Source organism: Oryctolagus cuniculus, chromosome 7 (genome assembly GCF_964237555.1).
Source record: "Oryctolagus cuniculus chromosome 7, mOryCun1.1, whole genome shotgun sequence".
NCBI classification, from domain to species: Eukaryota; Metazoa; Chordata; class Mammalia; order Lagomorpha; family Leporidae; genus Oryctolagus; species Oryctolagus cuniculus.
In genome coordinates, this window is record NC_091438.1 from 102,552,159 (window position 1) to 102,565,631 (window position 13,473).

The 13,473-nt window shown below is 38.2% G+C and overlaps 1 protein-coding gene across 14 annotated transcripts in view; it reads right to left on the reverse strand.

The window, feature by feature from the left end:
• LRRC7 (leucine rich repeat containing 7) overlaps window positions 1–13,473 on the reverse strand; it is a 586,672-nt gene that overhangs the window by 295,470 nt on the left and 277,729 nt on the right. For all 14 annotated transcript variants that reach the window (XM_051857607.2, XM_051857612.2, XM_051857606.2 and 11 more), the window contains 2 exons: window positions 5,350–5,439; window positions 30–86 (listed from right to left, as the gene is read on the reverse strand). In XM_051857607.2, coding sequence (XP_051713567.1) covers window positions 30–86; window positions 5,350–5,439 — 147 coding nt within the window. The remainder of the gene's footprint in view (window positions 1–29; window positions 87–5,349; window positions 5,440–13,473) is intronic.

Sequence of the window (13,473 nt, forward strand, 5' to 3'; positions counted from 1 at the left end):
CAAAATTTATAAAACACACAGTCACTTACTTTGGCAGAGTTTTCAAGTGATTTTCTCTTAACTCCAAGATCCGTAATTTGGCAAGTCTATAAGAAAGAATTTTTTAAAATTACATATTACTATTTCTGCATAAAATTATTATAATTATCCAAATAATTATACCAAATACTTTTGTATAGATATAGACTTTAAATGAGTATGTAAATTGATTATGAGTGGAGTTTCATTAAAGATATCAGTGAATCCTCTAAATTTCAATTTTTTAAAGATTTATTTATTTGAGAGGCAGAGGCACAGAGGGAGAGACAGACATGGTTGCAGGGGCCCAAGCACTTGGGCCATACTCTACTGCTTTCAAAGGCACATTAGCAGGAAGCTGGATTGGAACTCCAACCAGTACCCATATGGGATACTGGTGCTGAAGGCAGAGGCTTAACCTTCTTTGTCACAGTGCTGGCCCCTAAATTTCGATTTTAAAAAATACATTCAGGGGCCAGTGTTGTGGTGTAGTGGGTAAAGCTGCCTCCTGTGATGTGGACATCCCTCATGGGGTGCTCGTTCATGTCTTTGCTGCTTCACTTCTGATCCAGCTCCCTGTTAATGGCTTGAGAATAACAGTGGCCCAGGTGTTTGGCCCCTGCCACCCACATCGGAGACCCGGATGAATCTCCATGCTTTGGCCTGACCCAGGGCTGCCTGATGTAGCCAACTGGGCAGTGAATCAGCAGATAGAAGATCACTCTGTCTCTGTCTCTGTCTCTCCTTCTCTGTAACTCTGACTTTAGTAATAAATAAATAAATCTTCTAGAAATACATTGTGTCATTCAACTTTATATATACAGAATAGATTATCAATGAAATTACTTTAGAATGGTTGTTAATTGTGCTTTTTGAATTATTAATGATTGGAGAATATTTTACTATTTGAACTACTATAATATTCTACATTCTCTTTCCCTTTCACTTTGGGTTTATCTTGTATCAATTTTCTGACTCAACTTTAACATAATTCTTACTCTCAATATTAATTAAATAAGTGATCCCATTCTTCAGAACTCGGTGTGTATATTGCTAGTAAAAAAAAGTTTTTTTGACATTCATATGTCTCAGATATTCTCAACACTACAGCAGTATGATGATGTTTTGTGACTGATTTTGGCTTTTAGGAGCACAGAATTTTAGATTTTTGGAAAAGATGCTAGAGGTGCTTTTCTTAAACCACTCAGTTGAAGGTTAAAAAGGTTAGAGATTATAAAATAAAGCATATTTTTTGCAAAAACTTATGCAAATTGAAATTCAAATTTCAAGTGGTTTTGGTATTGGTCTTATGTTTTCTGTTTGTCCAATTCCCTTCCTTTTATTAGGACTACTTAAACAGAATTGACAAAGATCCAAGAAAAAAAAGTATCTTAGGGTCATAATTCAATATTTTCTGATTTGCTAAATACAAAGAATACTGTATTCTGTGGTTAGTACCAGAAGGACAAAACTGGTTTATATGTACATATGGTGATGTACCAATACATTTAGAAGCCAGGCATATGCTCTTGTTTCCTTAAGACTTACTCATTTATTCAAAAAAGTTAGAGAGAGAGGTGAAGAGCAGAGACCCATTTGTTTACTCCCCCCATATGGTTGCAAATGCCTGGGCTGGGCCAGACAAAAGCCAGGAGCCAGACCTTTATCTGAGTCTCTCATATGGGTGACCATGGCCCAAATACTTGGTCCATCTTCTGTTGCTTTTTCCAGACCATTAGCAGGAGCTGGATCAGAAGTGGAACAGCTAAGACTTGAGCCATCACCCATATCCGGTGCTGGTGTCACAGGCTATAGCTTTACCTGCTATGCCACAACACCATCCTCAGATATATGCTGAGGAGATATGAATTTTAAAACTTGCCCAAGTATATGTGTTCACAGTTGTGATTTTAGGATCTACAACAGTAAGGAACTATGGGAAATGTTGATATACTTTCAGTATTTAATTGGAGGCAGCTAGACAGTATGTGACCATAATTCTTTTTTTTTTTTTTAACTTTTATTTAATGAATCTAAATTTCCAAAGTACAGCTTATGGATTACAATGGCTCCCCCCCCATAACATCCCTCCCACCTGCAACCCTCCCCTTTCCCACTCCCTCTCCCCTTCCATTCACATCAAGATTCATTTTCGATTCTGACCATAATTCTAATGTGATATAATGTCATGTACTTGTCCACAAACAGATAGGTGTTTAGTTATGCTGAGTCTATTTGAGCAATCTCAAAGTTGATCATATAGAAAAAATGCAGTGGAAAATATATCTAAAATGTCCTAGCTTTTAAGATACACTTTTAATACAAAAACTCTCTTAGGGTCCAGTGTTGTAGCATAGAGGATAAAGCTGCCCTGCAGTCCCGGCATAATATATGGGCACCGTTCAAGTCCTGACTGCTCCACTTCTGATCTAGCTCTCTGCTTTGGCCTGGGAAAGCAGTGGGAGGTGGCCCAAGGTTTTGGGCCCCTGCCACCTGCATGGAAGACCTGGAAGAAGCTCCTGGCTTCTGGCTTTGGATTGGTATGATTTTGGCCATTGTGGCCATTTGGGGAGTGAACCAGCAGATGGAGGACCTCTTTCTCTTTCTCTCTGCCTTTGCGTCTCTGTAACTCTGCATTTAAAATAAATAAATAAATCTTAAAAAAAAAAAACAAAAAAACTCTTCTTGCAGAGCATACTGAAAAAATTTTTAAAAAACAATGTTGAAATTAGTTTCTCATAAGTTTACTTCTAGATAACCAGCCTTTTTTCTCATGCATATTCATATTGAAAACAGTTTATATATTTTCCTATAATGAACTGTTAGATTTAACTAAGCACAGAATTTTATTTTTTATTTATTTATTTTGACAGGCAGAGTGGACAGTGAGAGAGAGAGAGAGACAGAAAGGTCTTCCTTTGTCGTTGGTTCACTCTCCAATGGCCGCTGCGGCTGGCGCACCACGATGATCCGAAGCCAGGAGCCAGGTGCTTCTCCTAGTCTCCCATGCAGGTGCAGGACCCAAGAACTTGGACCATCCTCCACTGCACTCCCGGGCCACAGCAGAGAGGTGGCCTGGAAGAGGGGCAACCAGGACAGTACCCGGTGCCCCGACTGGGACTAGAACCTGGGGTGCTGGCGCCGCAGGCAGAGGATTAGCCTATTGAGCCGTGGTGCTGGCCTAAGCACAGACTTTTAAAAATTTTCTGGGGCATGCATTGGAACTAGCAGTTAGGACACCTCTATTTGATGCTGGAGTGTCTGGGTTTGATACCTGCCTGCTGCTTTTGACTCTAGTTTCCTGCTAATGCAGACCATGATACACGGTAATGAGGAGTAAATGTTGGGTTCAATGCACTCATGTGAGAGACCTGAATTGAGTTGTTGGCTTTGATTTTAGTTCCAGGAGCAAGCATTTGGAAAGTGAATCAGCAGATGAGGAGATATTTTCTCTCTCTCTCTTTCTCAGGAAAAAAAAAATTAAAGAAAAGGAAAAAATTCTCTAAAAACAACTATTGATGCCTACATAAAACGGTCTTATGGATAGACCATAATATTTTCCTTCTTTTTAAAAAGATTTATTTATTTATTTGAAAGCAGAGTTACACGGGGGCAGGGAGGAGAGAAAGAGAGAGGTCCTCCATCTGCTGGTTCACTCCCCAAATGGCCTGAATGGCCAGGGCTGGGCCAGGCTGAAGCCAAGAGCCAGGAGCTTCTTCTGGGTCTCCCCGGTGGGTGCAGGGGCCCAAGCACTTGAACCATCTTCCTCTGCTTTCCCAGGCATGTTAGCAGGGAGCAAGATCAGAAGTAGAGCAGTGGGCACTTGAACCAGCGCCCACATGAGATGCCAGCACCACATGCGGTGGTTTTACCTGTTGCACCACAGCAATGGCCAGGTAGCCAATGTAAGGCCGCCACAAAACACATCAAACACCAGAGTAAGGGAAAGAGTTTATTGGGGGAAATCTGACATACTGGAAGGAAGGGGCAAAGACGGAAAAGAGGGAGAAGTGCGTAAGAGAGAGAGAGAGAGAGAGAGACAGAGACAGAGACAGCGGTCAGGAGACAGAAAAAGAGAGAGTGAGCCACGTGCTCAAGAACAGGTAATTTTAAAACTTTGCCAGGGGGCGGGCAGGGAAGTAGGAACAGCGAATCCCATTAGGATGGGGTTAGGGCTGACACCGGTGGTTGGGCCATGTAGCCACCTGGCTTCCAGCAATGGTGGCTGGGGCTAGAGCCTAGGATGGTGTTAGGGTGTAGATTGAGCCATAGATAAAACTGTGCCATTTTACTAACACTCCCCCCTTTTGTTTTTTATAAAGCAGGAGCTATATGTGATTACATTAGTCCCAAAAATCCAGGAGGGGTAGAGGGACGATGATTTGTCTTTAGAGCTACTTTCTGCTGACATGGGGAGGTACTCTTCGCTGGCAGACTATAATATTTTTAACAGTTTTCTATATGGATGTGTGATTTCATTTTTTCCACATTGTAAATTATAAATATACTTGTCCATAAATCCTAGTGTGACCCTATGAGAATATGAGGCATTTCTAGAAATAAACTGCAAAGGCCACTGTTGTAAATATTTTCAAAGCTTTTAAAGCATACAGCCATGCACAAAATTCATAATATTCTGTATCCCCACTAGTACTGTGAAGTTACCTCATCCTCATATTCCAGCAACAATTTATACAATCTTAGAACACTGCACCCTTCATTGTCATTGTCATTGTTGAATTTGCATTATATTCTTTATTTGTGAAGAATGCCAGCTCTCCTGTGTTCACTGGCCATTGGTAGTCTTTATTATGAATTGCCTGCGCATATCATTCACCCATTTCTCCTTAAATCTGTCTTTATGTTCATTTCTAAGAATTCTTTGTATTTCAAATATATACTCTATTTTCCATAAAGTGAAAACTTTTCTCAGATAATTTCTTCACCTTAATTTGTTCTGATATTAATTTATCTTAGAAGTATTTTAGGTCATCATATCCATCTATCCAATTATGGTATTTTTTTTTGTTTTTAAGACTATAAAGATATTTCCGAATCTAAGACCAAAGTTCATTTATCTTTTCTTCCAGATAATTTCCAGAGGATTTTTTAAATTAATCATAATATTACTATCATTTATTTGATTACTAAAGTCACATAAAGATCTAATTTTCCTTTATTTTTTGCAGAAAGCTTTATTCATTAATAGTCTCCTTTACTAAATAATAATGTGGCCTAGCTAAATCACAACTGGAAAACTCATCTGCTGATGCTGATAGAGCACTTTCAAAGTTGAAATAAAATTGTATAATTTTAATTTCTTATTCTTACCTTCCAAAATTGGCAGGAAGAAATTCAAGGAAGGCGTCATTCAGGTAAAGTTGGGTCAGATTTAGAAGCTGTGTGAAGCCATCGGGGAGTCTAAAAAGGAGTTAAAGTTTTAGTCATTGCATCAATGTTGCTATAGAAACAGAACAAAAATATATCTCTAAGGAGAAAAAATAGAAGAGTAATACATTTTTCAACTCTCCTTTGGTATCACAGTAATGGAAGAATTTATTGAGCATGTTGTTACAGCTTGAAAATTTTGCCTGTTATTAAAATAAATGGCATTCACCCACCTCCACACTGCTCTCCTAAACTGAGATTTATGTCACCGCTGAAGTCATAACAGCATCTCTTATTGCTGGTCTAAGCTTTTGCATGCCAGTCAAGATATTTTCTATGGAACTCTCAAAGAGTATAACATGATTTGTAATTTAAAAATTAATGTTTCTTTCTGGATTTAGTATTCACATATATTGTCAAGTAAGAATATCTACATATTGAACTGTTTCACTCAATCACTTAAGTTTGTATATAAATTGTTACAGTGCTTGACTAAAGCTACCTGATATGAAAGGGGAAGGGAGTACCCTCTCCCCTGAACTGATAATTTCTGTCATGCAGTCTCAACATGCATATACAGGATAATTTAAACTGGTCTAATTATTGTTTACTAAAAATGAGAAAGAACATTGAAAGGATGAGTAGACAAAATCAGAAAGGCCACATGAAGCATTAAAAATTGAGAAAATATCATTTAGGGGAATTTAAGATAATAGATAAAATGACTACTTGAAATATTAATTCTTAATTTAGTAACTTCCCGGGGGGATTTTCATAGAACACTGAATTTTTTTCCCATAAGTTAATTTGTACTTAAACACTTTAATGCCTTTATCTGTAGTTCAATACAGACTATGTTCTGTTATAAAATAGGCATCACTTTTGTTTTTTCATCAATTGATAACTTATACCCTTTCTTGCTTTTACTGCCGAAATTATTTAAAGATCTGCCTATAGTCAATGTTTTATACTACTCAAGTCATGGTTTTCTGGCATCTACCTCAACTCTATTACTGCAACAGCACTCACCAAGGACACCAATGGCCTCTTATAGCACAATACCCTTAAATTCATTTCATTGTGGATCCCATACTGCCTAGCAACAATTGCCATCACCAGCTATTTCTACTTCCTGTCTTCAAATACACTTCTCTTCCCACTGCCGGGACCTTATATATTGAGTTATATATATTGATCTCTACCTTTCTCCCTCTCTCCATCTCTTCTCTCTACAGAAGAAAGAGATAGAATGTATGTGCAGCCACAACATAAAGAAAAACAAAATTAGTACTTTTGATCCTCCAGGTGTCTTTCCCTGGTCCCATTTTCATATTTGCCCACAAATTCCTAAATGATGCTTAATATTCAACTATTTAAAGGGCTTTACTAAAACTATTTAATTCCTTAGAAAACAATGTAACGATAGTTTTGCATATTTTGAACGCCATACAAATTAAGTAATACTATACACATTTTTTATTAAATTTTTATTTAATAAATATAAATTTCCAAAGTACAGTGTAGGGATTACAATGGCTCCCTCGCCCATAATTTCCCCCCAACTCGCACCCTCCCATCTCCCGCTCCCTCTCCCATTCCATTCACATCAAGATTCATTTTCAATTATCTTTATATACAGAAGATCGATTCACTATATATTAAGATTTCATCAGTTTGCACCAACACAGAAACACAAAGTGTAAAATACTGTTTCAGTACTAGTTATAGCATTATTTCACATTGGACACCACATTAAGGACAGATCCCACATGAGAAGCAAGTACACAGTGACCCCTGTTGTTGACTTAACAATGTGACACTCTTGTTTATGGCGTCAGTAATCTCCCTAGGCTCTAGTCATGAGTTGCCAAGACTATGGAAGCCTTTTGAGTTCGCCAACTTTGATCTTATTTAGACAGGGTCATAGTCAAAGTGGAAGTTCTCTCCTCCCTTCAGAGAAAGGTACCTCCTTCTTTGATGGCCCCGTGCTTTCCACTGGGATCTCACTCGCAGATATCTTTCATTTAGGTCTTCTTCTTTTTTCTTTTTTACAGAGTGTTTGGCTTTCCATGCCTAAAATACTCCCATGGGCTCTTCAGCCAGATCCGAATGCCTTAAGGGATGATTCTGAGGCCAGAGTGCTATTTAGGACATTGCCATTCTATGAGTCAGCAGTGTATTCCGCTTCCCATGATGGATCGTTCTCTCCCTTTTTGATTCTATCAGTTAGTATTAGCAGACACTAGTCTTGTTTGTGTGATCTCTTTGACTTTAGACCTATCAGTATGATCAATCGTGAACTGAGATTGATCACTTGGACTAGTGAGATGGCATTGGTACATGCCACCTTAATGGGATTGTATTAGAATCCCGTGGATTGTTTCTAACTCCACCATTTGGAGCAAGTCAGGTTGAGCATGTCCCTAATTGTACATCTCTTCCCTTTCTTATTCCCAGTCTTATATTAAACAGGGATCACTTTTCAGTTAAAATTTAAACACCGAAGAATAATTGTGTGTTCATTACAGAGTTCAACCAATAGTACTAGAACAAAAAAAACATACTAAAATGGATAAAGTATTACATTATACGTCAACAGTCAAGACAAGAGCTGATCAAGTCACTGTTTCTCATAGTGTCCATTTCACTTCAACAAGTTTCCCCTTTGGTGCTCAGTTAGTTGTCATCGATCAGGGAGAACATACAATATTTGTTCCTTTGGGACTGGCTTAATTCACTCAGCATAACGTTTTCCAGATTCCGCCATCTTGTTGCAAATGACCGGGTCTCATTGTTTTTGACTACTGTATAGTATTCTATAGAGTACATGTCCCATAATTTCTTTATCCAGTCTACTGTTGATGGGCATTTAGGTTGGTTCCAGGTCTTAGCTATTGTGAATTGAGCTGCAAAAAACATTAATGTGCAGACAGCTTGTTTGTTTGCCAATTTAATTTCCTTTGGGTAAATTCCAAGGAGTGGTATGGCTGGGTTGTATGGTAGGGTTATCTTCAGATTTCTGAGAAATCTCCAGACTGACTTCCACAGTGGCTTAACCAGTTTGCATTCCTTCCAACAGTGGGTTAGTGTCCCTTTTTCCCCACATCCTCTCCAGCATCTACTGTTGGTAGATTTCTGAATGTGAGCCATTCTAACTGGGGTGAGGTGAAACCTCATTGTGGTTTTGATTTGCATTTCCCTGATTGCTAGTGATCTTGAACATTTTTTCACGTGTCTGTTGGCCATTTGGATTTCCTCTTTTGAAAAATGTCTATTGAGGTCCTTGGCCCATCTCTTAAGTGGGTTGTTTGTTTTGATGTTGTGGAGTTTCTTGACTTCTTTGAAGATTCTGGTTATCAACCCTTTATCTGTTGCATAGTTTGCAAATATTTTTTCCCATTCTGTCGGTTGCCTCTTCACTTTCCTATTTCTTTTGAAGTACAGAAACTTCTCAATTTGATGCAATCCCAAATGTTCATTTTGGCTTTGACTGCTTGTGCTTCCGGGGCCTTTTTAAGAAGTCATTGCCAGTACCTATATCTTGCAGGGTTTCTCCAATGCTCTCTAGTAATTTGATGGTGTCATGTCGTAGATTTAAGTCTTTAATCCATGTTGAGTGAATTTTTGTGTAAGGTGAAAGGTAGGGGTCTTGCTTCATGATTCTGCATGTGGAAATCCAATTTTCCCAGCACCATTTATTGAATAGACTGTACTTACTCCAGGGATTTGTTTTGGATCTTTGATCAAATAGAAGTTGGCTGTAGATGTTTCAATTGATTTCTGGTGTTTCTATTCTGTTCCATTGGTCTATCCATCTGTTTCTGTACCAGTACCATGCTGTTTTGATAACAACTGCCCTGTAGTATGTCCTGAAATCTGGTATTCTGATGCCCCCGACTTTGTTTTTGTTGTACAATATTGCTTTAGCTATTCGAGGTCTCCTGTGTCTCCATATGAATTTCAGCATCATTTTTTCCAGATCTGAGAAGGTGGTCTTCGGTATTTTGATTGGTATTGCATTGAATCTATAAATTGCTTTTGGGAGAATGGACATTTTGATGATATTGATTCTTCCAATCCATGAGCTTGGAAGATTTTTCCATTTTTTGGTATCCTCTTCTATTTCTTTCTTAAAGGTTTTGTAATTTTTTTAACTTTTATTTAATGAATATAAATTTCCAAAGTACAGCTTATGGATTACAATGGCTTCCCCCCCATAACGTCCCTCCCACCCGCAACCCTCCCCTTTCCCACTCCCTCTCCCCTTCCATTCACATCATGATTCATTTTCATTTCTCTTTATATACAGAAGATCAGTTTAGCATACATTAAGTAAAGATTTCAACAGTTTGCTCCCACACAGAAACATAAAATGAAAAATACTGTTTGAGTACTAGTTATAGCATTACATCTCAATGTACAGCACACTAAGGACAAAGATCCTACATGAGGAATAAGTGCATAGTGACTCCTGTTGTTGACTTCACAAATTGACACTCTTGTTTATGGCCTCAGTAATCACCCTAGGCTCTTGTCATGAGCTGCCAAGGCTATGGAAGCCCCCTGAGTTCACTGACTCTGATCATATTTAGACAAGGCCATGGTCAAAGTGGAAGTTCTTTCCTCCCTTCAGAGAAAGGTACCTCCTTCTTTGATGACCCATTCTTTCCACTGGGATCTCACTCGCGGAGATCTTTCATTTAGGTTTTTTTTTCCCCCAGAGTGTCTTGGCTTTCCATGCCTGAAATACTCTCATGGGCTTTTCAGCCGGATCCGCTTGCCTTAAGGGCTGATTCTGAAACCAGAGTGCTGTTTAGGACATCTGCCATTCTATGGGTCTGCTGTGTATCTCACTTCGCATGTTGGATTGTTCTCTCCCTTTTTTATTCTATCAGCTAGTATTTGCGGACAATATTCTTGTTTATGTGAACCCTTTGGTTTTTAGTTCTATCATTATGATCAATTGTGAACAGAAATTGATCACTGGGACTAGTGAGATGGCATTGGTACATGCCACCTTGATGGGATTGAATTGGAATCCCCTGGTATGTTTCTAAGTCTACTGTTTGAGGTAAGTCAGCTTGAGCATGTCCCGAATTGCACATCTCTTCCCTCTCTTATTCCCACTCTTATATTTAACAGCGATCACTTTTCAGTTAGGTTTCAGCACTTAAGAAGAATTGTGTATTGATTACAGTATTCAACCAAAAGTATTAAGTAGAACAAACAAAAAAAAGGTTTTGTAATTTTCATCGTAGAGATCTTTAATGTCCTTGGTTAAGCTTATTCCAAGGTATTTGATTGTTTTTGTAGCTATTGTGAATGGGATTGATCTTAGAAGTTTTTCCTCAGCCATGGCATTGTCTGTGTATACAAAGGCTGTTGATTTTCGTGTATTGATTTTATATCCTGCTACTTTGCCAAACTCTTCTGAGTTCCAATAGTCTCTTAGTAGAGTTCTTTGGATCCCCTAAATAAAGAATCACATCATTTGCAAAGAGGGATAGTTTGAGTTATTTCTTCCCAATTTGTACCCCTTTAATTTCTTTTTCTTGCCTAATATCTCTTGCTAAAACTTCCAGAACTATATTGAATAGCAGTGGTGAGAGTGGGCATCTCTGTCTGGTACCAGATCTCAGTGGAAATGCTTCCAACTTTTCCCCATTCAATAGGATGTTGGCTGTGGGTTTTTCATAAATTGCTTTGATTGTATTGAGGAATGTTCCTTCCAAACCCAGTTTGCTTAGAGTTTTCATCATGAACGGGTGTTGTATTTTATCAAATGCTTTCTCGGCATCTATTGAGATAATCATATGGTTTTTCTTCTGCAGTCTGTTACTGTGGTGTATCACATTGATTGTTTTACGCACATTAAACCATCCCTGCATACCAGGGATAAATCCCACTTGGTCTGGGTGGATGATCTTTCTGATGTGTTGTTGCAATCCATTGGCGAGAATTTTATTGAGGATTTTTGCATGTATGTTCATCAGGGATAATGGTCTGTAATTCTCGTTCAATGCGGCATCTTTCTCTGGCTTAGGAATTAAGGTGATGCTGGCTTCATAGAAAGAATTTGGGAGGACTCCCTCTTTTTCAATTGTTCTGAATAGGTTGAAAAAATTGGAGTTAGTTCTTCTTTAAATGTCTGGTAGAATTCAGCAGTGAATCCATCTGGTCCTGGGCTTTTCTTTGTTGGGAGGGCCTTTATTACTGTTTCAATTTCTGTCTCAGTTATTGGTCTGTTTAAGTTTTCTGTGTCTTCATGGTTCAGTTTAGGTAGGTTGCATGTGTCCAGGAATCTATCCATTTCTGATAGGTTTCCCTGTTTGCTGGCTTACAAGTCCTTGTAGTGATTTCTGATGATTCTTTTTATTTCTGTGGTGTCTGTTGTTACGTTTCCTTTTTCATATCTGATTTTATTGATTTGGGTCTTTTCTCTTCTTTTTTTTTAGTTAGTTGGGCCAACGGGGTGTCAATTTTGTTTATTTTTTCAAAAAACCAGCTCCTCGTTTGGCTGATTTTTTGTAATGTTTTTCTTGATTCAATCCTGTTGATTTCTTCTCTGTTTTTAATTATTTCTCTTCTTCTACTAGATTTGGGTCTGGTTTGCTACAGATTTTCTAGATCCTTGAGATGCATTGAAAGCTCATTTATTTGGTGCCTTTCCAGTTTCTTGATGTAGGCACCTATTGCTATAAACTTTCCTCTTAACACTGCTTTTGCTGTATCCCATAAGTTTTGGTATGTTGTGCTGTTATCCTCATTTACTTCCAGAAAATTTTTGATTTCTTTTGATTTCTTCTATGACCCAGTGTTCATTCAGGAGCATGATGTTCAATCTCCATGTGTGTGCATATGCTCTAGGGATTCCTGAGTTGCTAATTTCCAACTTCATCCCTTTATGGTCTGACAAACCGCATGGTATGATTCTAATTTTTTTGAATTTGCTGAGACTTGCTTTATGGCCTAGTATGTGGTCAATCCTAGAGAAGGTTCCATGTACTGCTGAGAAGAATGAAATGCTTTATGTGTAGGATGAAAAGTTCTGTAGATATCTGTTAGATCCATTTGGGCTATAGTGTCATTTAAATCTACTGTCTCCTTGTTGATCTTCTGTCCTGTTGATCTGTCTATTTCTGAGAGTGGAGTATTGAAGTCCCCCAGTACTATTGTACTTGAATCTAAGTTTCCCTTTAAGTCCCTTAACAAATCTTTTAAATAAACTGGAGAGATTAAATAAACTGGAGAAATTATGGTCTAATGGCCTATAAAAGTAAATAGCTTGATAGAACTGCTTTCAGTACTATTTCCCGAGATTACCTACTAAATATACTACTTGTATTCATTCCTAAACATCTGCTTTTGAGGAATGTAATCCATACACAATCAATATTTCTATACTTATAAGTAGCAATACTTCCCAGGTTCTCAGGGTTTAATCTTATATTGGTTGTTTTGCTACAAATATCTTGTTCTAATTTGTATTTTCAAGCAGCATTGTTTGGATATGGCTTTCTAGAAGATGTTTCCATTAAGTTTGCTCTTTATAGAGACAGCAGTCATGGAAGTAGAAAAGACAGAGAAAGGAGGCAGGAAAAGAGTGAGGGTTTTTGTAATGTTGCAGTAAGGAGATACCCAAGAAAAATAACAAAGAAAAGATGAGATTGCTACATGTATGAGAGTAGTGACAGTCAGATTACAGAATATCTGTAGGGGACAGGATTTTGAAGTTCTTGAATTCTCAACTCAAAGGCTTGAATTTGATTCTATAGGGGTAAAAATCAGTCTATGGTAGATCATTATTTTTCTGTTTTTTATTATTGTAATAGACTAGAGCTCATATAGTTTTTTCAAAAGGTTTATTTACTTATTTGAAAGAGTTACACAGAGAAGGAGAAGCAGAGAGATAGAGAGAGAGGTCCTCCCTCCATCGGTTCATTCTCCAATGGGCTGTAACGGCCAGAGGTGTGCCATGCTAAAGCCAGGAGCCAGGAGCTTCTGGGTCTCCCATGTGGGTGCAAGGACCCAAGGACCTTCTTCCCATGGGCCATCTTCCACTGGTCT